Source organism: Salvelinus fontinalis, chromosome 1 (assembly GCF_029448725.1).
Source record: "Salvelinus fontinalis isolate EN_2023a chromosome 1, ASM2944872v1, whole genome shotgun sequence".
Lineage (NCBI taxonomy): Eukaryota > Metazoa > Chordata > Actinopteri > Salmoniformes > Salmonidae > Salvelinus > Salvelinus fontinalis.
Window position 1 is genome coordinate 35,596,017 of NC_074665.1, and position 26,022 is coordinate 35,622,038.

At 40.7% G+C, this 26,022-nt stretch overlaps 1 protein-coding gene across 2 annotated transcripts in view; it reads left to right on the forward strand.

Annotated features, from left to right (window-relative positions):
- The window catches only part of LOC129853763 (suppressor of fused homolog), a 32,754-nt gene extending 7,486 nt beyond the window's left edge, over nucleotides 1-25,268 (forward strand). The window contains exons 2-14 of one of the 2 annotated variants that reach the window (XM_055920154.1): nucleotides 8,692-8,826; nucleotides 9,377-9,513; nucleotides 11,668-11,810; nucleotides 11,970-12,055; nucleotides 14,017-14,089; nucleotides 14,204-14,360; nucleotides 16,358-16,460; nucleotides 16,955-17,089; nucleotides 17,323-17,461; nucleotides 17,561-17,629; nucleotides 22,784-22,785; nucleotides 22,831-22,895; nucleotides 23,079-25,268. In XM_055920154.1, coding sequence (XP_055776129.1) covers nucleotides 8,692-8,826; nucleotides 9,377-9,513; nucleotides 11,668-11,810; nucleotides 11,970-12,055; nucleotides 14,017-14,089; nucleotides 14,204-14,360; nucleotides 16,358-16,460; nucleotides 16,955-17,089; nucleotides 17,323-17,461; nucleotides 17,561-17,629; nucleotides 22,784-22,785; nucleotides 22,831-22,895; nucleotides 23,079-23,140 — 1,306 coding nt within the window. In that variant the 3' untranslated portion in view covers nucleotides 23,141-25,268. The remainder of the gene's footprint in view (nucleotides 1-8,691; nucleotides 8,827-9,376; nucleotides 9,514-11,667; nucleotides 11,811-11,969; nucleotides 12,056-14,016; nucleotides 14,090-14,203; nucleotides 14,361-16,357; nucleotides 16,461-16,954; nucleotides 17,090-17,322; nucleotides 17,462-17,560; nucleotides 17,630-22,783; nucleotides 22,786-22,830; nucleotides 22,896-23,078) is intronic. The other variant, XM_055920143.1, reaches the window with a different exon arrangement.
- Nucleotides 25,269-26,022: the final 754 nt, after the last annotated feature.

Sequence of the window (26,022 nt, forward strand, 5' to 3'; positions counted from 1 at the left end):
TTGCTAGTAGAGTTGATGATTAATTCTTATATATTTTCAAAGAAGCTTGGATCATCATTATTTGGACCGTTATCGGTTAATAAGCCATATCTGTTTATTGTCCAATAACATATTTAAAATAATCCATCTACCTTGATGATCTGTTTGGACAATTTGCACATTTGGATTAAAATGACTGTTAATTAAAACAATCACCCCTTTTGAATTTCTTTGCTCATGGGAGAAATATATTTCGCCCCCCAGTCCTTTTCCCACAACTTCATCTAAAATTGTTGAATGAGTTTCCTGTAAACAATAGATATTATATTCGTTCTCTTTTAGCCAGGTAAATACTGATAATCTTTTCTTATCTGCTAAGCCATTACAATTGTAACTGGCTATACTTATTTCACCACTTACCATAATGAGACACTTTCAATTCTATTTATCAAAATATGTTTGTAAACGTACCATGATTGTCTATATAGCTGTACCATGATATTTGCATTGCTGCTAAGTGAACCTCCAATAGGTCCCCACTGTTCCACCCGTTAAAAGCCCTCATCTTGAGTTGGGTTGTCATCCCAATGCCTGGCAGACCTTCCCCGGATCCCATAGCCCTGAAGAGACTGGGATCCATCCTTTGAAAAGAGCACACAATGCCACTCACAGAACAGAAGTAGATCAACCGCCAAATTCATTTCCATCGCCCTCACCTCGATTTGTATTATAAATGGACATAAAAAAAATATAGATATTTTAAAAATCCTGTATTTTCCATAATTAGCTATTAATGTGTAGTATTGTAGGCAATTTATGCAAAGGATTTTACCTCTCACCAGTCTTGCCATTACCAAAATTAAATTATTGCCAGCAATTATATTAGCAAACAATTATTGTGAATCATCCTATTGTCCCTAACATCTTTTACTCCCTCACAACACCTGTCTTACTAGAGGTGGTTGTTCTATCCTGCCGAAACAGTGTAATGCCCGCCAGCTGTGTGTTATTCATGTCGTCGTTCAGCCATGAATCGGTGACACATGAGATATTACTGTTTTTTATGTCCCGTTGGTAGGATATATACGTGATCGTAGTTGGTCTATTTTATCCAATGATTGTACATTGGCTATTAGGACCGATGGTAAAGGCAGATTACCCACACGCCGTCGGATCCTTACAATGCACCCCGACATTAACGACGTCTTCTCCTTTAAATGACGGGAAAGAGGGCCTTGTCGGCTGTCTGAAGTAAATCCTTCACGTCTGACTCGTTAAAGAAAAATTCTACATCCAGTACGAGGTGAGTAATCGCTGTCCTGATATCTAGAAGCTCTTTGCGGTCATAAGAGACTGTGGCAGAAACATTATGTACAAAATAAGTTACAAATAATGCAAAAAAAACACTTAATAGCTCAATTGGTTAGGGGACCGTAAAACGGCAGCCATCTCCTCGAGCCATTATCTGGGATGACACTTAACAATGACACTTATTCAGGAAATACTTCGTGATAATATCGGACTGAAGAAAAGCTTGAATTATTTAGTCATTTTAGAGACTCAATTAAAAACAGTATCAAAAACACAAAAGTAGGGAGTTAATTTTAAAATGTTGCTTTTGTGGATATAACATTTATCAACCAATACCATGACATTAGTTATACAGTTCAGAGTACTGTAAGAAAAGGTTATAACATTGTGTTTAATATCAATAGTGACCCATTTTACTCTATGTACTCCTATAGCTCTCCAAAATTGAATAGTGTACAAACAACCTTAAAACAAATGTAAGTGTTTTTAGGTCCATCATTGCAGAAGGTACACGTGTAATCAATGTCTGTAAACTTTGACACCATTGTATTGGAGGGGTACATATTATCTTAAATGTATTATCTGATAGTTGTCAAATTATTTTTATTTCGCTATAAAAATATTATCTTGTCTATTTGTACACTGGACTTTGATATCAATAGACTAGGTTATATTCTAAGTGGAAGATCATGACTTTTTATTAGCTGGGAAATACCTGAGGGAATAGCATTAATGACAGATATATTCTTTGCATGTAACTGTCAAACATGGCACCTTAAGATATTTGTATCTATCAAATGTTGCTTCAAAATATATATGCAATACTAACTTATAGTATTGCATATATATTTAACTTTTGCAAGAGATACAATAGTTAGTGTTTTCTAAGGCCTCAGCAGTAAATGTCCACTCCCCCAAGTTGATTTATAGAAGTATGTCTGACTAGCCTCATCTCTTCTGCTCCCTTGCAGGGCTCTGTGTTTATCTTTGAAGTGTTTTCTCACAGACCCCATGCAATAATTCACACATTTCTCAGACCATTTCTTTATAAGAGGCAGAGTCTTAGATGAGACTGGAACCATTTTAAAACCTTATTATATATATATATATATATATATATATATATATATATATATATATATATATATATATATATATATTGTTAATCTGTAGTCTAGGATCCTATAAATATAGAGGTGGGGTCCCATACCCCCTCCCCTTCTATTAATACAACATGAGCATAATCAATTATTATAACACATCAAACATTTGGTGCAGCCCCTACCAGGACCCCAATTTGACCCCATCAGAAGCAACATTATTTCTGCAATATTAAGCAGATTATTTAAATAACTCACCAAATCTCTCTCCACCATGGGTGCACACACTCTGCCAGCCACTCAAGTGGATCTCGGGCACAGTAATAGTAGTTTGCAATGCTGCCTAAAACCCTTCATGTCCTTTTACTGTAATATCTGCATATATAGACTAATCGACACCTTCTCAAAGACATCAGGAAGTTGAGACATCCCACTAGCAGATTTTATTTTTAATTTTTTTTGGTCAGGGCATTAAGAACAAAAACATTTAGTCCATACATACAAACACGCCAACGTGGGCGTCTCGCTCTCAAATCAAATATCAGTATGTAGGTGAATCAATATGGTACTCAGTGCAGCAAGAGCGATTTCTATGGTCATACGTGCACGGTAACAGTGCAAACAACATGATGAGCATTATCAGCATTGATAGCAGGTTTTATATATATATATATATGTATGTATGTATGTATGTATGTATATATATATATGCTGCCGTTCAAAAGTTTGATCACTTAGAAATGTCCTTGTTTTTATGAAAGAAAAGCCCACCAAAAAAGTCCATTAAAATAAAGTTAAATTGTTCAGAAATACAGTGTTGACATTGTTAATGTTGTAAATGACTATTGTAGCTGGAAACGACAGATTTTTTATTATTTTATTTTATAAATATCTACGTAGGCGTACAGAGGCCCATTATCAGCAACAATCACTCCTGTGTTCCAATGGCACATTGTTTTAGCTAATCCAAGTTTATCATTTTAAAGGCTAATTGATCATTAGAAACCCCTTCTTACAATTGTTAGCGTAGCTGAAAACTGTTCTAATTAAAAGAAGCAATAAAACTGGCCTTCTTTAGACTAGTTGAGTATCTGGAGCATCAGCATTTGTGGGTTCGATTACAGGCTCAAAATGTCCAGAAAAAAATACCTTCTGAATCTCGTCAGTATATTATTGTTCTGAGAAATGAAGGTTATTCCATGCGAGAAATTGCCAAGAAACTGAAGATCTCATGTAGTGGCTTCCTTTCCTCTTTACCATAGCCACTGCCCAAGCCTGAAGCGGGTTTGTTTCGGACGCATACAGTCCACACTCAACGTTTCCAAACAGCCAAACATTCAATGAGATCCAGGAATATGGTGCAACAAAAAATGTTTATTCTTCTTATCTAACAAAAAGGTATTCTCCAATCAACTTAAAGCAGAGATTACTTGAAATGCAAATACATAATATAATATGTCTGTCTTTCTGTATGTATGTCTGTATGTCAATATGTCTGTATGTCTATATGTCTGTATGTCTATATGGTCAAAAAACTATACCGCTCCCGCATCTAGCAAGGACTCCCCCTCCCAAAGGCCCAACTTCCTGCCTTTATACTAACACAATTAACACAGTACAATGAATGGGCAAGAGGGGGGGCCAAAAACTGAGTTATATTCATTTGTTATTAGTGTATCTCAATCAGGTAAATAAATCATAAAGGTACGTACCTAATATTTCATCATATACATTTATATTTAATATATTTACACAAATGTACATGGAGCTCAGTATGTTCAGTCTTTTATACAAATATGCCCAAATCGGCTCTAACATCTCATACAACGCTGTGTACTACTCCCTTCACAGAACACCGCAAACTGGCTCTAACCAGAGTGGAAGGCCTGAGCAAGAGTACAAGTACATTAGTGTCTAGTTTGAGGAACAGACGCCTCACAAGTCCTCAACTGGCAGCTTTATTAAATAGTACCAACAAAACACCAGTCTCAACGTCAACAGTGAAGAGGCGAGAGGCATCACTGTAGTCCCTGGTTCCAATCCAGGCTGTATCGCATCCGGCTGTGATTGGGAGTTCCATAGGGTGGTGCACAGATGGCCCGGCCTCATCTGGGTTTTGCCGGGATAGGCCGTCATTGTAATTAAGAATTTGTTCTTAACTGACTTGTCTAGTTAAATAAATGAATGTTGTAATGTTTGTTGTTTTGTAGATATTAATTCACATTTGTGGTGCCACTAAATAAGCCATTTTAAAATACTTTTTTTTTGTTTTTACTTGATCAGAACAAGCTGTAACTGGACTGTAGCATATTACTTACTAAAACTGTTATACTAAGGTTTTTATTCTCAGAGAAATAAAAATGACCTAGATGCCATGTACACTATTATACTCTCAAAGGAAAATATTACCAGCATCTCTTGCGCATGTCATATTCCTTTCATAATGCATCCTTATTTAAAAAGTGATTATTATTAGATATTCTCACAGCACACACTTTGTAAATCACAAAGTCTTAAAGTAATTGGAAAGGGAGATACAAATGATTTGTGACATTGTGGTTGCAATAAAGAATGTAAACAAGATGCTTTATTTTTTTTACGGTAGTGTTGGACAGCGGGAGTCATTTTGAAACCAGGTCTTCTCAACTGTAATGTAGCAGGTGTAGCCCATCATGCGAACAATGTTTCCTATTAGCAGGACAATACTCTTCATAGCCCGGCTACTGTAGGTGTGAAAATATATTTTTATTTAACCAGGTAGGCCAGTTGAGAAACAGTTCTCATTTACAACTGCGACCTGGCTAAGATAAATCAAAGCAGTGTGACAAAAACAACAGTTATACATGGGATAAACAAACGTACAGTCAATAATACAATATAAAAATCGGTGTACACATGGAGGTAAGGCAATACATAGGCCATAGTGGCGAAGTAATTACAATTTAGCAATTAACACTGGATTGATAGATGTGCAGATGAATGTGCAAGTAGAAATACTGGTGTGCAAAAGAGCAGAAAAACAAATATGGGATGCGGTAGGTAGTTGGTTGGATGGGCTATTTACAGTTGGGCTGTGTACAGCTGCAGCGATCGGTAAGCTGCTCTGACAGCTGATGCTGGAAGTTAGTGAGGGAGATATGAGTCCATCTTCAGTGATTTTTGCAATTCGTTCCAGTCATTGGCAGCGGAGAACTGGAAGGAAAGGCGGCCAAAGGGGGTGTTGGCTTTGGGGATGACCAATGAAATATACCTGCTGGAGCGCATGCTACGAGTGGGTGTTGCTATGGTGACCAGTGAGCTGTGTAAAGACGGAGCTTTACCGAGCAAAGACTTATAAATGATCTGAAGCCAGTGGGTTTGGTGGCAAATATGTAGCGAGGACCAGCCAACGAGAGCATACAGGTCGCAGTGGTGGGTAGTATATGCGGCTTTGGTGACAAAACAGATGGCGCTGTGATAGACTGCATTCAATTTTCTGAGTAGAGTGTTGGAGGCTATTTTGTAAATGACATCGCCAAAGTCCAGGATCGGTAGGATAGTCAGTTTTAAGAGGGTATGTTTGGCAGCACGCTTTGTTTGCGAAATAGGAAGCAGATTTAATTTTGGATTTCAGATGCTTAATATGAGTCTGGAAGGAGAGTTTACAGTCTAGCCTAGGTATTTATAGTTGTCCACATTCTAAATCAGAAACGTCCAGAGTAGTGATACTAGTTGGGCGGGCGGGCAGCGATCGATTTAAAGAGCATGCATTTCGCTTTACTAGCTTTTAAGAGAAGTTGGAGGCCACGGAATGAGTGTTGTATGGCATTGAAGCTTGTTTGGAGGTTTAGCACAGTGTCCAAAGGGCCAGATGTATACAGAATGGTGTTGTCTGCGTAGAGGTGGGTCAAAGAATCACCCGCAGCAAGACATTGATGTATACAGAGAAAATAGTCGGCCTGAGGATTGAACCCTGTGGCACCCCCATAGACTGCCAGAGGTCCGGACAACAGGCTCTCCAATTTGACATACTGAACTCTATCTTATAAGTAGTTAGTGAACCAGGCGAGGCCGTCATTTGAGAAACCAAGGCTGTTGAGTCTGCCGATAAGAATGCGGTGATTGACAGAGTTGAAAGCCTTGGCCAGGATGATGAAGACGGCTGCACAGTACTGTCTCATCGATGGCTGTTATGATATCGTTTAGGACCTTGAGCGTGGCTCAGGTGCACCTGTGACATGGAGTTTGAGGGGATGCTTGGGGCTTGCTTGATCTTTTTTCTGTAGCAATTTTGATGGGCTTTGCTGAGCGCATCTTCATCCATTTGTGAGTCGATCGCTTGGATAGTTTTGCACGAAATGTAATACAAAGTAAGAACGTGCAGCCTACAGTAAATACCAGCAGTCGATTTCTTTAAGCATTATTTGCCATACTTTTTAGTATTGTAGCCTAGTGTCCCTGTTCATTTTCCCAGGCTTGCACGTTCGGTGTAATACAGGCATCTGATGATAGTGTTTGTGAATAGCACTGTCCCTGACCCAAATCCCCAAGTCTACCAGTATTTTTGAAATGTCTCCAGTAGAAGATGCTCTTTCACATAAGTCTTTTCACATGCCTTTTTGCAAACTCCAGGCGTGCTGTCATGTTTCTTTTTCTCAGGAGTGGCTTCCGTCTGGCCACTCTCCCATAAAGCACAGATTGGTGAAGTGCTGTGGAGACCTTCTGGCAGGCTCTCCCATATCAGCCAAGGAACTCTAGTTCTGACATGGGTTGTTATTGGTCACGTCCCTGACCAATGTCCTTGCCCGGTTGCTTAGTTTGGTTGGACGGCCAGCTCCAGGCAGAGTCTGGGTAGTTCGATATTTTATTCCTTTTACCAATGATGGAGGCCACTGCTCTTGGAAACGTTCAATAATCTTGTTTTATACCCTTCCCCAGATATATGCCTCTTCACAATTCTATCTCAGATCTACAGACACTTCCTTGAACTTCATGGTATAGTTTCTGTTTTGATACGCACTATTAACTGTGGAACCTTTTTAAATAGACCTGTGTTTCTTTCTAAACAATTGAATTGGTCACAGGTAGACTCAATTTGGAGTGTCATAACAAAGGTGTGTGAATAAATACTAGCTTTATGTATTTCATTTTATGAATTTGAAAACATTTCTAAAAACATGTTTTCATGTCATTAATGGAGTATTGTGTGTAGATGGGTGAGATGTAAAACAAATATTTAATACATTTTGAATTCAGGCTAAAACATGTGTATTTAAGTCAAGGTGTGTGTGAATACATCACATGTCTAGCCCGGTACACTGCGGCTCAGGTTAATCGAACTCCCTCAAGGATTGATAGTCCGTGAGACCAACATGATAGGTATAGCTAAGCATATTATTTTAAAGCTAAAGCCTACAGAGTTTGTAAACAAACACTGTCTACAAACAAGTGTATAACACCTTATCTTTGGTTATGATGGTATTATATAGTTTTCCTAAGCTGATTAGACATTAAGTTCAAGAATCAATGGTTATGTAATTAATTAAAACTTGTTTTTTTGGCCCACCAGTCACTGTGGCAGGTAGATTTTAAATATCTACTAGCTACTCCAGATTGTTTAACCAGCCAAAATAGTTTTGGGTCGATAAAATTACACCAACAGATGCGCATGCTTTGTAATGTTTCTAAAACAAATGTATTACTAGTAAGAAGATAATGTGGTATATTGTTTAATTTCATTATTTTGTGACCTGAGTCTTTTAACCAAAAATATCACAGATGAGACAAATTCACCTGTCCCTTTAAGGGCGGGACGTTACTTTGGTAGAGCGACTGGAGTCATGTTTGTGCCTGTGAGATGTCTTGTCTTCCCTAGCAGTTAACTCAAACAGAAAAATAACCTAACTTGTTAACAAAACAATGTAAATAGCCAAGAAACACAAGGACAAACTGACTTCAGTAGACGTTTGTTTCAAGTAAATTAGACCAACTTTTATGCCTGTGAGCAGCGCTTCTAAAAATGAATCTTTCAATCTGCTCGTTACATGTGCACAGCCCCCATAGTCTATTTAGGATTCGTAGTTCTTTGACTTTGTGCGATTTAATTTACCAGCTATGCAACAAAAGTGTATAAATGCTTTGAAAACAGGTATTGCTGCATTTATTTAACTAAATGTGAGCATACTTTTTATTCACATGTGTCTTGCATTGTGACCTGACCACCCACCAACGTGGGTAGTGAAATAGACATCTTACCCACCAATTCCAAAATCTACCAGCATTTGGCGGGTGTTGCGCTTTTAACAGTAGTGTGTATCTACAGGTTGGGAGGTCCTGATCCATTGGACTACATCAGTATGTACCGTAACATGGGCTGTGCAGCGCAGGACGTACAGGAACACTGGCACTACATCAGCTTCGGACTCAGTGACCTGTATGGAGACAACAGAGTACATGAGTAAGTAGTACAGTACTTCAGGTTAGAGCTCTGGCGGACCAAGTTGCCCCGGTTACTAACACACCGACACATGGCTCTGAATACCTACTGTATAAGCAGTGTAGTGGTGGAGCTTCCACAATCCACCATGTTGCTTTCACCCTAAAGCTCTGTTCACTTTCACTTTGTCATTCTGCAGAATCAGCATTGAGATGCTTCCACACTTGTTTTTCTTGTTCCTCTGAAAGTTATTTCACATCAACAGGTTTCACCCCCTTGTTTTGTATTGTTCTTGAGTAGACCTGCTAGCTCTGCTCCCCCACAATTCCCAGCAATCTCCCCATTTGCTCCCCTTCAAACAGCTGGCATTCTTAATGCATGTTTGCCATAATTTTGCAGCGTTACTGAATGGGTGTATTGGGTAACCAAAGGAAAGGAGAATCTGGGTTTATGGTGTTGACTCGCTGTCAAATTAGGAGGGGCCAGGGGTTGGCTAATTAACACACACACACAAACCTGATTAGAGCGACTGCTTGAATTAAGTGTGGGAATTCTGTATGTGTATTGTCAGGTTTACAGGCCAGGAAGGCCCCAGTGGCTTTGGCTTTGAGCTGACGTTCAGGCTGAAGAGAGAGGTGGGAGAAACAGCCCCTCCTACTTGGCCGGCTGAACTCATGCAGGGCCTGGCCCGCTATGTCTTCCAATCAGGTAAGGACCCAGGCTCTGTGTGTGTAGTGCGGCGGGGATATGGTAGGCGGAGTAAGGTGAGGAGAAGGGAGTTGTTTGTCTAGCAATTACAAGGCAGGCACTCAGGGCATTATGCATTCCCAGGCGCTTTGTTACTTCACCGCGCAGAGGGCTCCCTGCCTCTGCATGGACATTTTGGAGCATGTCAGTATTTAACCTCATGCAACCCTATGTCAGTGATGTTTTTGCTAAGGAGAACACTTAGTGGAACTCAGCCCAATCATCCCCAGCTTCCCATTGGCTCTTTCAACCCTTCGCTTCTCTACTTCAGCTTCCTCATGTAGCCTGTAAAATAATGTGTTCTCATTCAGCTTGCCTGTTAGAATAAGGGCTAAATGGAAGTAAATGTGGACTAGAAGAGTATGTAATGTATGACACCTGTGTTTTTAAAGATCTAGCCAGCTCTGTGCGGTACTTCTGGGCTCTGGGGAAACTAAAGAAGTCTCATTTCCCTTTCTCTGATGGGAGAAGTGTGTTAAAAGTTGTCTTAGCTGAGGAACTTTCTAATCTTAACAGTATTTTCTTTACAGCTGTGAAAACGGTTCTCCATTCCTCACAGACCTTTCCTGGTGTGTGTGTGTGCCACTTTGCTAAGTCCTTTAAATCATCTAGCCGTGTTTAAAGATTACATGGAGGGGAGGGTGGGAGTGTTTAAAAGCCAGTCAGGGAAACAGAGGGAGGGGGAGCCCATTCTCTTTAGGTTATTCTACCCCCATCTGCTAGGGGCGTAATGATACACTGTGAACCCAAATTAATACATAAAAAAATATAGAAATTAAAACAAAAAGCCTATAGGTTATCCCTACGCTGCTTTGTATGCCTCGAGTTAATCTGAGTTGGAAAAAAACTAACTAGAGCCTATTACTAGCTAGTTCAATTTCTCTGATTATAAAGCCAACAAAATTGTTATAAAAACAACATATTAGTGACCTAAAAGGTTAGCGGTGTTAGCCAGTCTCTAGCTTATCCAGGGTCAGTGATACATAGACAGTACATGGTTGCTTATTCTATGGGAACAACTGCAATCATTTTGCAAGCAACATTGCTTGATGAATAAAAATGTATTAAATAAAATTAACCTCATAAAATGTTACCTGTAATGCTAATCTTGTGTAGCCTAATTGTCATCTCCTTATTTTCATACTGTACCTAAATTACAAGGGTTGGATTTGAACGAAACTTTTTTATGTCCGTACCTAAAAGGCATGTACAAAATCTGGCATGGTTTGCCTCATACATTCTGTACTGGTATCATTTTAAATTGAGAACATGTTGAGCTATATGTAAACAATGAGTTTAGCTGTTCTCCTTCAGATGACCGATGCCCATAAGACCAGTAATGCCATTATACTGTAGGCCTATGGCTGCATTGGTTATGCATGCCGTATGATAAGCTGCAAAATCGATTCACATAGCTGATACATTAAGAGAGCGTGACAATCAAATAAAACAGATTGGCTGTGATATTGTAAGATCTTCAATCACAACACTAGTGTAATACTGTGAAACACTGTCATTCCACTTTTAGCGACAGATATATTATGGACATTTTCTGAAATTACAATGTAAAATAAATATCTGCGTTTTGTAACATCCAATCAATCTTGCTGTGGGGAGCCAGCAGACCTTTCAGACTGTTTTTGCAATACAACAATCTTCAGACCTCGAAGGGAAGCATAACAACATGGTCCTTTTCCTCCCCCTCTCTTTTCCAGTATATCTGGACTAGGTACCTGTTGCCTCCCAAGCAGATGGATTCCTCTGGATCTCTTAATCGCTGTCTCCCTCTCATGGCCACTTTCGCTTCAATTTCTCTCTCCCTTCTCAATTTCTCTCACATACACACACTTCTCTCACATACACACACTTCCTTTCTCCTTCGCTTGACTTTCTCATTTGCTCTTAGACTAGTGCTGAGAAAATGTATGTATTTTCTTGGGCTGGGACGATATCAGTATCGCAATATTTTTTCCCTAAAGAAGTTAAATGCACTTTGTTTTGTTCCCTTGCCACAATACTAACGAGTATTGCAGTACTGGTATTATCCCGGCCCTAGTATTTTCCAATATGTCACTGAGTAGTCTTTAACCTCCATGTCTCTCCTCTGTCCTGTAGAAAACACGTTTTGCAGTGGAGACCACATATCGTGGCACAGTCCCCTGGACAACAGTGAGTCTCGTATCCAACACATGCTGCTCACTGAAGACCCCCAGATGACTCCGGTCCACACCCCCTTCGGCCTGGTCAACTTCCTGCAGGTGAGCTAATCTAGCCCCATGCTCTCCGGGCCTCCCTCTCAACTCCTTCCATTTGAGTCTATAATAGCATTATGTCTGTCCCCTCATCTGTACATGTTCTGTAACCCTCTTTCTTACTCCCCTTTTTTGTGTGTTGAACTCCTTCTCCTCTCTATATAGATTGTGGGTGTGTGTACAGAAGAGTTGCAGGCGGCCCAGCAGTGGAACGGCCAAGGAATGCTGGAGCTGCTCCGAGGGGTCCATGTGTGAGTTTGAGGTCCATGTTTGAAATATGAGATGCACTACATGAGCAAAAGTATGTGGACACCTGCTCGTCTAACATCTCATGCCAAAATCATGGGCATTAACATGGTGTTGGTCCCCCCTTTGCTGCTATAACAGCCTCCACTCTTTTGGGAAGGCTTTCCACTAGATGTTAGAACATTGCTGTGGGGACTTGCTTCCATTCAGCCACAAACTTTAGGGAGGTCGGGCACTGATGTTGGGCAATTTAGACCTAGCTCGCAGTCGGTGTTCCAATTTATCTCAAAGGTGTTCGATGGGGTTGAGGTACGGGCTTTGTGCAGGCCAGTCAAGTTATTCCACACTGATCTCGACAAACCATTTCTGTATGGACCCCGCTTTGCGCACGGGGGCATTGTCATGCTGAAACAGGAAAGGGCTTTCCCCAAACTGTTGCCACAAAGTTGGAAGCAGAGAATCGTCTAGAATGTTATTCTATGCTATAGCGTTAAGATTTATCTTCATTGGAACTAAGGGGCCTAGCCCCAACCATGAAAAACAGCCCCAGACCATTATTCCTCCTCCACCAAACTTTACCTTTGGCACTATGCATTTGGGCAGGTAGCGTTCTCCTGGCATCCGCTAAACCCAGATTTGTCTGTCGGACTGCCAGATGGTGAAGCGTTATTCATCACTCCAAAGAACGTTTTTCCACTATTTCAGAGTCCAATGGTGGCGAGCTTTACACCACTCCAGCCGACGCTTGGCATTGCGCATTGTAATCTTAGGCTGGTGTGCGGCTGCTCGACAATGGAAACCAATTTCATGAAGCTCCCGAAAAACAGTTATTGTGCTGACGTTGCTTCCAGAGGCAGTTTTGAACTCTGTAGTGAGACTTTTACACTCTTCAGCTCTCGGCAGTCCCGTTTTGAGTTTGTATGGCCAACCACTTTGCGGCTGAGCCGTTGTTGCTCCTACACGTTTCTACTTCACAATAACAGCACTTACAGACGATCGGGGGTAGCTCTTGCAGGGCATAAATTTGACGAACTGACTTGTTGGAAAGGTGGCATCCTATGACGGTGCCACGTTGAAAGTCACTGAGTTCTTCAGTAAGGCCATTCTATTGCCAATGCTTGTCTATGGAGATTGCATGGCTGTGTGCTCAATGTTATACCCTGTCAGCAACGGGTGTGGCTGAAATAGCCAAATCCACTAATTTGAAGGGGGTGTCCACAATTTTATGTGTACACACACACACACACACACACACAGTTGAAGTCGGAAGTTTACATACACCTGAGCCAAATACATTTAAACTCCTAGAAAAAATTCTCAGATCAGTTAGGATCACCACTTTATTTTAAGAATGTGAAATGTCAGAATAATAGTTGAGAGTGATTTATATCAGCTTTTAGTTCTTTCATCACATTCCCAGTGGGTCAGAAGTTTACATACACTCAATTAGTATTTGGTAGCATTGCCTTGAAATTGTTTAACTTGGGTCAAACGTTTCGGATAGCTTCCCACAATAAGTTGGGTGAATTTTGGCACATTCCTCCTGACAGAGCTGGTGTAACTGAGTCGGGTTTGTAGGCCTCCTTGCTCGCATACGCTTTTTCAGTTCTGCCCACATATTTTCTATAGGATTGAGGTCAGGGCTTTGTGATGGCCACTCCAATACCTTGCCTTTGTTGTCCTTAAGCCATTCTGCCACAACTTTGGACATATGCTTTGGGTCATTGTCCATTTGGAAGACCCATTTGCAACCAAGCTTTAATTTCCTGACTGATGTCTTGAGATGTTGCTTCAATATATCCACATCCACATATCTTTACTTTTACTCAAGTATGAAAATTAGGTACTTTTTTCACCACTGCAGTCTACTAGTCTTATTTCACGTTAACTTTATCCCAGTGTGACCAAGTCCATGTTAACCCTATGTTAATGTTGAAATTTTCCCCTCCGTGCTGTATGTGTTTAGTGCTGGAGGGCCCTGGTTGATAACTGACATGAGGAGAGGAGAGACCATCTTTGACATCGACCCTCATTTACAAGTAAGGCTTTGATTTAATTACACTGTTTTCATTCAAACAGCTCCACCTACTGGTTCAGCCCCTACAATGTGTGGGTCTTTGCTAGTGTTTATGTGTGTGTGTGCTCTTCCTAAGCCGGAGCGTGTGGACCAGGGTATAGAGACAGAGGGCTCCAACCTGAGCGGCGTGAGCGCCAAGTGTGTGTGGGATGACCTCAGCCGACCGCCCGAGGATGAAGAGGACAGCCGCTCCATCTGTATAGGATCTCAGCCACGAAGACTGTCGGAAAAAGGTGACACACACACACACACACACACCTAAACTAAGGTGCCTTCAAAAAGTATTCACACCCTTTGACTTTTTCCACATTTTGTTGTTACAGCTTGAATTTAAAATGGATTCAATTGAGATTGTCACATAAACCAACATTTTTACAACTTAATTAAAACCTGAAATGTCTTGAGTCAATAAGCATTCAACCCCTTCGTTATGTCAAGCCTAAATATGTTTAAGAGTAAAACTTTGCTTAAAGTCACATAATAAGTTACATGGACTCACTCTGCATTCAATAATTTTGAATGACTACCTCATCTCTATATCCCACACATACAATTATTTGTAAGGTCCCTCAGTCGAGCAGTGAATTTTAAACACAGATTCAACCACAGACTAGGAAGGTTTTCCAATGGCATCCTGTTCCTTTGTTCGGTGGAGAAAAGCTAAGGACAGGTGAGACTGAACATCTACCTCCCAACATAACATCTTGATTTGTCCTTTTTAAATAAACTCTTTTTTTCTCCCCCTGATTTGCTTTGGAGTTTGTTATTGAAGAATAAAATAAATTGGTAACACTCCTAATGTTTGGGGCAAATCCAGTACAGCACATTACGGAGTACCATTCTCCATATTTTCAAGCATAGTGTTTGCTGCATCATGTTATGGCTATGCTTGTAATCGTTAAGGCCTGGGGAGTTTCAGGATAAAAAAGAAACTGAATGGTGCTAAGCACAGACAAAATCCTAAAGGAAAACCTGGTTCAGTCTGCTTTCTGACCCTGGGAGATGAGTTCTCCTTTCAGCAGGACAATAACCTGAAACACAAGTGCTTATATACACTGGAGTTGCTTACCAAGACGACATTGAATGTTCCTAAGTGTCTAAGTTACAGTTTTAGACTTAAATCGGCCTGACAATCTATGGCAAGACTGTTAAAGGAATTTTATTTCCTATATGTTTATCAACCAATTCAATTAAAACACTCTGCCCTTATAAGAATTTGTAAGATACTTATCAGCATTAAATGGACAGAAACCAGTCTTAAAATCAATCAATCAATAGCGTTTATTCTCGAGAGTACTGATCATAATACAATTTACATCAGGTTATATAATAAAGATGTCATAGGTTTTAATGTCCATCCTCCTCTAGAATACAATGGCAGTATAGTTAGCGTTCTCATAACTGTCTGCCACCTGTTAAACTATCTGCAACCAACCCAAGGTCTTTCCCCTCCCTGGGTAGACACATCATTCAAGCCTGTCTGAAGATAAACCCATTCTTTCTAACAAGGAACATATTACACTCAGCATTATGATTATAATAAGTTTCATTCATACAGTAACATCTAAGTCAAATGTATACATATTTTAGTTATTTATTCATAAAAATCCCATAACAAAGACTTAAATGGCTTTCTAGCAATGATCAACAACCAAAATAAGAATTTTCTAATATTTTTCCATCCAGATTTTCAAATCTGTCTTTCTGGGTAAGTCCAACACGACTAGGTGATTCTAACATGTTGGGTTCTGAAAATATGAAATATACTTATGTCACTGAGGGAGAGAGGGGAATGTGAATAAATACTTAATGTAAATTAGGTATTTCTGTATTTCATTTAAAATACATTTGCAAACATTTGTAAAAGGAAAAAATATATGTAAAATCAATTTTGAAATCCGGCTGGAACACAACAAAATGTGAAATAAGTCAAGGGGGTATGACTACTTTCTGAAGGCACACGCCACTTCTAATGGGCTCTCATAGATCTGACATGCATTGTGTTCAATAGCCACCAAATGTAAGAATACAGATTGAAATAGGGCTGTACTACCTGGACTTGTCCAATTTAGAACCACTCCTATTTGTTTTCTGTTGCGAAACAGTTATTTTTTTTAAAATTGTGTTTTATTGAACACTACCAAGATTAGGGTAAGTGAAGTCCTGAGTTGTTTTGTGTCCTAATGTTATTGTATGTCCCAAAACAAACCCAATGGTTTGTCCCCTGTAGATACAGAGCAGATCAGAGAAGCCCTGAGAAAAGGATTGGAGTTCAACACTAAAGCAGCACTACCCCCTATCAACTCACAGAGACAAGGACATGACAGGCCTCAGTGAGTACATGCACACACGTTAAGCTTTCTTTACTCACTTTCCCACTCCAAACTTTTACTCTGAGTCAGCATTGAGACACGCACTCTTTATGTTTTTTCTTTCCTCAAGCAGTGATGTCACACCAACAGCTTTCACTCCCTTATTTTTAGTGTTCTCTAGAGTAGACTTGCCATATACACCCATACCCCTCCCTTTAACCCATCCAGAGACAGAGCCATGAGGCCCCACTGAGTACAAAGTACTGGGACATTGAACACATGATAGTTGTATGATATTGTATGTGGTACAATTCTTCCCCTGGTTTCTCCATAGACAATGGGCCATTTGCAGAGCCAGCTGTATCACAGGTAAGAGAAACATGAGAGACGAGGGGCAAGGTTGTTACAAGCCATAGCAAACTCTTTCACACACTTTATAGGGAGATGCAGGCCACCACCGGACTTGATGTTTCCCCTGTACCTAAGTTGTCATTTGAATCTCTCTCCTTCTCTAGGAGTCGTAAGGACAGTCTGGAGAGTGAGAGTTCAGCGGCCATCGTTCCTCACGAGCTAGTTCGTACCAGACAACTGGAAAGTGTTCATCTGAAATTCAACCAGGAGTCAGGAACACTGCTGCCCCTCTGTCTCAGGTGCGCACACACACTAGAGTTGGGGATGATTATGGGTCTCCCCACATACATACATTAAATAAAACAAGACTAGGGTCATCTGATAGAGCTGTTTGTATGTGAAAGGGGGATAGATGCGGAGCTGAGAGAGACGGATGGTAAGAAGCAGGTTCTCCAACCCAGCAGACATTTTCCATAAAGTATGTATTCAGTGATGTTTAAAGATTGTTGTGCTGGTCGTATTCTGTGCTTAGGGGTCGTTTGCTCCATGGTAGACACTTCACCTATAAGAGTATAAATGGAGACACAGCCATCACCTTCGTATCCACCGGAGTAGAGGGGGCCTTTGCTACTGAGGAACACCCGTATGCCGCACATGGACCCTGGCTACAGGTACACACACCCTGGCTCCTGGTACACACACAAACTGTTTCAAGTGCATACTTGCTGCATGTGCTTACTGCATGTTCTTATGTTACCATATCTCCTCAGATATTGCTGACTGAGGAGTTTGTTGAACAGATGCTTGGAGATCTATCGGAGCTCAACACTCGAGAGGAGGTGATTGGAAACACCTTTTACCGTTCTTTACAGGGGTAATATAAAGAATTTGGATCCGAGTTCTCTGGAACCGTCTTCCCGACAGCTAATGGTTCGAAGCTCCTGCGCATGTGGGATTCTCTACTTTACGCAATCTCTGCTCTGCTCATTTGGCTACCCAAAGAACAGGCTACTCTGGTGAATTTCAGTGATGAATGGTGCTCATGTAATAAAGTTAGATCAAAACTGAATCAATATCTGCAATATCAGGTCATGGCAGTGTTCTACAGAACTGAATATAATAGGATGTAACATTACTGTGAGATAAAAAACACCACCTAATTTCTTATGATGATTATGCGAATGGTCGCATTTCTTTCATGGCCGAAACTCAACAGCGCACCCCATTGGCAGAATATTTTCTTTGATGTAAAATCCCATAGCGAATGATAATGAGCGCATGCAAACATTTTATATCGTCTCTGACATAAACTATTTGTAGGACAGACATCCCTGCTCATAAAGTTATACAAGTAACTAAAAAATGCTACTCACAATTTGCTGCACACAAAAAACAAATATTAGACAGCAAGGCTCTTGATCCAGGAGGGATTCTCTGCTGTTACCTAGAGGGGCATGATTGCAAGAAGCTAACCACTTAGCACAACTGCAGAGCATTGAGCACATTTTAGACTTAACTTAATAATTAAGATGTCCAACTGGCAAACATTTAGTTGTGAATTCCGTACTGTAATTAGATCAGTGTGTGCTGCACAACAGTGATTAACCAACAAGGCTCCGTCTCATTGTTGTCTGCTTGTAAACAAACAACCATGTGATTGGGGACTACTGGTAAGCTTCATAATGTATAATGTGCCAGGTGAAATGAATAACGTGATCTGCTTTATCGCCTAACGTATTGCACAATTTGACTGTAGGTTTTTACATAGCTAAAAAAAATTGTGCTAAAGAATTTGTGTATAAAAATAAATTAACTTCCAAGAAATATACTGAACAAAAATATAAACGCAACATACAGCAATTCAAATGTTTTTCCTGACTTACAGTTCATAAATTAACTTGATTTGAAATAAATTCCTTGGGCCCTAATCTATGGATTTTACATGACTGGGCAGGAGTGCAGCCATGGGTGGACCTGGGAGGGTATAGGTCTACCCATTTAGGGGAGCCAGGCCCAGCCAATCAGAATTCGTTTTTCCAGACAAAAGGGCATTATTACAGACAGAAATACTCCTCAGTTTCATCAGCTGTCCGGGTGGCTGGTTTCAGATAATCCTGCAGGTAAAGAAGCCAGATGTGGAGGTCCTGGCTGGCGTGGTTACAAATGGTCTGCGGTTGAGGCCAGTGGACGTACTGACATATTTTATAAAACGACGTTGGAGGCGGCTTATGGTAGCGATGTACATTCTATTCTCTGGCAATGGCTCTGGTGGACGTTCCTGCAGTCAGCATGCCAATTCCACGCTCCTTCTAAACTTGAGATATCTGTGATGGTGTGTGACCCAACTGCACACCACCACACTTTTTTTTTTTTAACCCCCTTTCTCTCCCCAATTTCGTGGTATCCAATTGTTAGTAGTTACTGTCTTGTCTCATCGCTACAACTACCGTACGGGCTCGGGAGAGACGAAAGTCGAGAGCCCTGCGTCCTCCGAAACCCAACCAAGCCGCACTGCTTCTTAACACAGCGCGCATCCAACCCGGAAGCCAGCCGTACCAATGTGTCAGAGGAAACACCATACACCTAGCGACCTGGTCAGCGTGTACTGCGCCCGGCCCGCCACAGAAGTCGCTAGTGCGCGATGAGATAAGCATATCCCTACCGGCCAAACCCTCCCAAACCCGGATGACGCTAGGCCAATTGTGCGTCGCCCCATGGACCTCCCGGTCGCGGCCGGCTGCAACAGCGCCTGGGCTCAAACCCAGAGTCTCTGGTGGCACAGCTAGCACTGCGATGCAGTGCCTTAGAACACTGCACCACACGGGAGGCCCCCAACTGCACACTTTTGTGGCCAGCACAAGGTGCACCTGTGTAATTCTATTGCTGTTAAATCAGTTTCTTGATATGCCACCTATCTGGTGGATGGATTGGATTGAAGGAGAATTGTTCACTGACAGGGATGTAAACAAATTTGTGCACAAAATAAGAGAATTACGGTAAGCTTTTTGTGAGTATGGAAAAATTCTGCAATCTTTTATTTCAGGTCATGAAACATGGGAACAATACTTTACATTTATATTTTGTTTCAGTATAGTTTCAATGGTATTGATGGGATAAAAATGTATTTAATAGTCTTTTTTTTGGCAACGATCTACACAAAGTACTGTGTCAAAGTGGATGAAAAATTTGACTCTCTTAAAGATACATTTAAAAAAACAAATATTCACTATATGACAAAGTATGTGGACACGTGCTCGTCGAACATATCATTCCAAAATCGTGGGCATTAATATGGAGTTGGTCCCTCTCCTGCTGTAACAGCCTTCAATCTTCTGGGAAGGCTTTCCACCTGATGTTGAAACATTGCTGCTGGGACTTTCAGTCATGAGTAGTGCCCCGCTGAAAGTCACTGAGCTCTTCAGTAAGGCCATTCTACTGCCAATGTTTGACAATGGAGATTGCATGGCTGTATGCTCGATTTTTATTTTATTTTTTATACACGGTCAGCAACCGGTGTGGCTGAAATGGCCGAATCCACTCATTTGAAGGGGTGTCCACATACTTTTGTATATATAGTGTACCTTTATTTAGATTCACCCCCTTGAGTCAATACATGTTAAACACATTTGTCAGCGATTACAGCTGTGAGTCTTCTTGGGAAAGAGCTTTGCATATGTGGATTGTGCACATATTATTTTCTAAATTCTTCAGGGTACATGTTTTGGAATATTTGTATTCTTTATATTTGAATTATTTTCACTCTTTCATTTAGTTCGTTAATGGTTGAGTCACAAAAATGTTGTTGATCCATACGTTTTCTCCCATCACAGCCATTGTAACAGCTACGGTGTTAAATCACCAATGGTGACATCCCAGAACAGTTTCCTTCCTGTCCTGCAGCTCAGTCATTCTGAACTAGCTTTGATGTGTCTGGGTGGTGAAATACATCATCCTCAGCATAATTGTTAACTTGACCATGCTTAAAGAGATATTCAATGTCTTTATTTTAAGATACTTAATTTCACCAGGCAAGTCAGTTAAGAACAAATTCTTATTTTCAATGACGGCCTAGGAACAGTGGGTAAACTGCCTTGTTCAGGGGCAGAAAGACAGATTTTTTACCTTGTCAGCTCGGGGATTCGATCTTGCAACCTTTCGATTACTAGTCCAACGCTCTAACCAATGCCGCCCAATCTACCAATCCCTGTTACCCATCTACCAATCGTTGCCCTTTGAGGCTTTCGAAAAGCTCCCTGATCTTTGTAGTTGAGTATGTGCTTGAAATTCAATACTTGACTGAGGAACCTTACACACAGTGCATTCGGAAAGTATTCAGACCCCTTGACTTTCCCCAAAAAATTACGTTACAGCCTTATTCTAAAATGTTTCAAATAGTTTTTTCCCTCAACACACACTACCTCATGACAAAGCAAAAATAGGTTTTTACAGAGTATTTTTATAAAAATAATAATAATCACATTTACTTCAATCAGTATTTTGTTGAAGCACCTTTTGGCAGTGATTACAGCCTCAAGTCTTTTTGGGTATGATGCTACAAGCTTGGTACACCTGTATTTGGGGAGTTTCTCCCATTCTCTGCAGATCCTGTCAAGCTCTGTCAGATTGGATGGGGAACGTCGCTGAACAGCTCTTTTCATGTAGCTTCATATATGTTAATCGGGTTCAAGTCTGGACTCTGGCTGGGCCACTCAAGGACATTCAGAGACTTGTCCCGAAGCCACTCCTGCGTTGTCTTGGCTGTGTACTTAGGGTCGTTGTCCTACTGAAAGGTGCCCCAGTCTGAGGTCCTGAGCTCTCTGGAGCAGGTTTTCATCAAGGACCTCTCTGTACTTTGCTCCGTTCATCTTTCCCTCCATCCTGACTAGTCCCTGCCACTGAAAAACATCCCCACTGCATGATGCTGCCACCACCATGCTTCACCGTAGGGATGGTGCCAGGTTTCCTCCAGATGTGACGCTTGGCATTCAGGCCAAAGAGTTAAATATTGGTTTCATCAGACCCGAGAATCTTGTTTCTCATGGTCTGGGAGTCCTTTAGGTGCCTTTTGGCTAACTCCAAGTGTGCTGTCATGTGCTTATTACTGAGGAGTGGCTTCCATCTGGCCACTCTAGCATAAAGGCGAGATTGGTGGATTGCTGCAGAGTTTGTTGTCCTTCTGGAAGGTTCTCCCATCTCCACAGAGGAACTCTGGAGCTCTGTCAGTGACCATCGGATTCTTTGTCACCTCACTGACCAAGGCCTTTCTCCCCCGATTGCTCAGTTTGGCCAGGCGGCCAGCTCTAGGAAGAGTCTTGGTGGTTCCAAACTTCTTGCATATAAGAATGGAGGCCACTGTGTTCTTGGTGACCTTCAATGCTGCAGAAATGTTTTTGTACCCTTCCCCAGATCTGTGCCTGGACACAATCCTGTCTCGAAGCTTTACAGACAATTCCTTCGACCTCGTGGCTTGGTTTTTGCTCTGACATGCACTGTCAACTGTGGGACCTTGTATAGACAGGTGTGCCTTTACAAATCATGTCCCATCAATTGAATTTACCACCGCTGGACTCCAATCCATTTTAGAATAAGTGGTCTGAATACTTACCGAATGTTACATATGGAAGGGGTAGTAATTCAAAAATCATGTCAACCCCTATTATTTCACACACAGCAAGTCTTATTTATGACTTGTTAAGCCACATTTACTCCTGAACTAATTTAGGCTTGCCTAAACAAATGGGATGAATACTAATTCCACAACTAATGTTCTTTTCACTTTGACATTATGGAATATTTTGTTTTAGATCGGTGACATGCTTATGATACCAACTAACTTGAGAAGAACTAAATGCATATTCCCATGAAATGGATTCAGATCAAATGGTTGGTATGCAGATGCTGCATGGACATTTCACCGGTAAAACTTGAAGAATTATCATTCACGATTGACAGTTACAAATGTAAAGGGAGGGTGACACAAAATGTGGGCGTAGAGGTAAAGAAACGCATGCGCAGTATGTTATTCAGATCTTCGGCTCAGGAAGGCTTCCAGGGGCGTAATGGGGAGATTACCAACGGATCCTTGGCCTATAAAGAAGCTGTTAGGTAATCCTGTAATATTACATTTGTCGAAATTCCCCCCAAAATGCTAGATTTTTCAGAAATCCTGTTTGGAGGATTCCTAGAAAAAACGGAATGGAGAAACCTGGCAAAGTTTCCAGAATGTTTTAACTCCATGTTCTGTATCTGTCAGTAAATGTTTTTTTCCTGTTTAATTCCTCCTTCCAGACCAAGTTACCGAAGGAATACAGCTGGCCAGAAAAGAAACTGAAGATCTCGGTCCTGCCTGACTCTGTGTTTGACAGTCCTCTGCATTGAGACTTGGACCCACTCCTCTCTTCAGAATACTCTGGACCTGTTCACTCAGACTTTAAATGGTCATGTTCAGTAGGTCACATCGTTGCAAAGCGTTTCCCAACAGAACGCAAATAATAAAAATTTATAAACGTTTTTTGTTGACAAGTTCAGGTAGTACCTCCTGTAAGTTATCTTCCATTTTACTGAACACAACCCTGCTCTGTTCCATGGGCTCTGGTCTGCCTCAAAGTGAGAACACCTGACCTCCACCTGATCTTTTTCTGGCACATCTGCCTTTGACTTGACTGTTACTGCCTTGTCCGAGCTACCAATTTCTACTGCGTTTTTCTAACCTTGTAGAAACGCCTGGAGATGTGCCGGAAACCTGTTTCTCCAGATAGCTGCTTTGCTAGATGATACATAGTTGCTATGTTTTGTGAATGGGTAAAATTTCTAGTTAGGATATGACATCCCACTAGATTCAATAAGTTTGTAGCACAGGCAAAAATGCAAGGTCAGTTGATTTAGTGCAAGGATTGTTTTTTGGTTTTCTAGGGCCATATTCCATTTGAAGTGTTCTCTTAAAAGGCCTATGCGCTTATTTGTTTAAGTGCTGGTGTATCTATGGACATAAAGTGTATCTATGGTCAAGCCAAAGGTGCTACCAGTTTCCCATTAAGTTTGTATCGGACCAGATGTTGTGGAATTTAGACAACTGAACCTTATTCAGTACCAACCTCTGTGCAAATCTAAAATGGTGCCTTCTTCCCTATATAGTTTTCTTTTGGCCAGAGCCTTATGAGGAGTATATAGGGCAGGGGGTCTTCAAACGGGTCCACAGCATGCAGGCGCTGCAAATAAAAAAAATTATGTGTTTGTGAATATCCATGTACCGGGAAAGTGCCAATGGTTACTGGTAAGCTTTCTTGACATGGACATCAATTTTTGCAGAAATGTGTTAGTCTATTAGCTATTAAGGTAATTCCAATGTTAGTTTTACACTTCCTCTTCCAATTATAACTGAGTTCAAATTAATATCTCCCAGATCAATTATTTTTATGTTACCTCTCCTTGCCATTTATTATACACATTATCATTTTTTGCTAACATATGATTTGGGGTCTCTGGGTCAACGGATTGGGAAAAAAGTTTGAAGACCCTTGGCAGATGGTGTAATTTGCGATACAGACAATCAAACCACATGATCCTCTCATTCTATTGTGTCCTGTCAAATCCTTGTCCCCCTGTGCCAAGAGCCTGATTATTTTATAGAGTAATATTTTGTGTATGTACTGTTCTACTGTTCATTTTATGAAATATCTCTGAAGCTCTACAATGACTGTTAAACTCTTTCCTCTAATAGTTATCTCTGAAGCTCTACAATGACTGTTAACTACTATTAGAGGAAAGATTGTGTCTTGTAAGAGTTTATAGGCCTGTCAGAGAGTGAAATGTTGGAAAGCGTTTCAGAGAACTCCTCATGTGCCCACAAATAAAGTTAGTCTGACATTTTCACTGATGAACATTTACTGTGTTGTTTCCTGTCCCTAGTTGGATCAGATTTTTGTTGATAGAACTGACGTCAGTGCCTCTGTGTTTTTAGGAAGCCACTAGAACTTGTCAGAGCCTAGGTCCACGCCACATTTTTTATCACCACTTTCTAGACAAACTCATTCTTTCCTTCACTGTCACAATACGTGTCAACTGTTGTGTGAATATATGAATGTTTTGCTTTGGTAGAAACAACCAGAGTCAGTCTACCATGGCCTTGAAGTGTTTAGGCTCCATGCATTGTATAGACTGTATCCACTGTCAACCGCTCCTGTATTTTAATATACATCAGTTTCAATCAAGGACCTCTGTCTTTATACACATAAAGCATCCTAGATATATGTTATGCCATCACTGCATTCCGTAGCTAGTTAGTCAAGAACAGGAGCTGACTCCCTTTTCTAAACAGTGATGACCTGTTCACATGTATTCTACCGTGTCTTTTTTTATTCAGATTTAGATTTTTTGTTGTGGTCTTTATTATACTGTATTGTTATTTTGTTGAATGAAGGAATCACTAAACTGCCTGTTACTGTAATCACAAGTGCATTAAACAGAAATCGACATTCACGTTTGGTCTGATGGTCTATACTAGTGTAAGTACATTAAATGTGTATGTATAATGAATTCATTTCTGTATATTGAATATTTTGCTATTTCATCATTTCTTTTTGTAGTATTCTCAGTTTAGGGAGGTCAGATACGTGCATTCGCGGTGTACCTAGGAACAAAGACTAAAGCTGAAAGATTATTTTTGATATGATTTTTCCCCATCTGGGAATCATGAGAATCTCGGATTAGTTTTTGCCACTGTCCATTTCCCGTGTCAGACAGGTCACGTGATCGGACTGGAAGCGCTGCCACATAAAATCTTTGGCGCTGCTTTATTCGGAGTTGCATCCTGATGCATCCTCTCATCAGGAGAGTTCGATAGAAATAACAGCCTAAATAATTGCAGAGATGGGACTGGAATAAAGTGCCGAGCAAACACAGTCGAAGGACATGGACACCTAAAGAAATGCTTTCTCTGCGGTGAAACCGTTTGACGTTTTCTGCTTTCCTGGACTAAAGCTTTTTGTCCATAAAGAAATGGTAAATACATAGTAACGTTGATTTTTTTATTCTTAAAGGTAAGCAAGATGGCTGGCGATAACGATGACAAACGGTCTCGCTTTTAAAACCATTAACTGGATTTTAAGCGAATTAGGTGTAAATAAATACAATCCTTGACATGTAACTATTTTAGGAAAGCTGATACAGTACACAGTGTTAGGTTTAGTGTGTACATTTGTAACTGTTTGGCAGTTGAGTTGTGTTACAACGT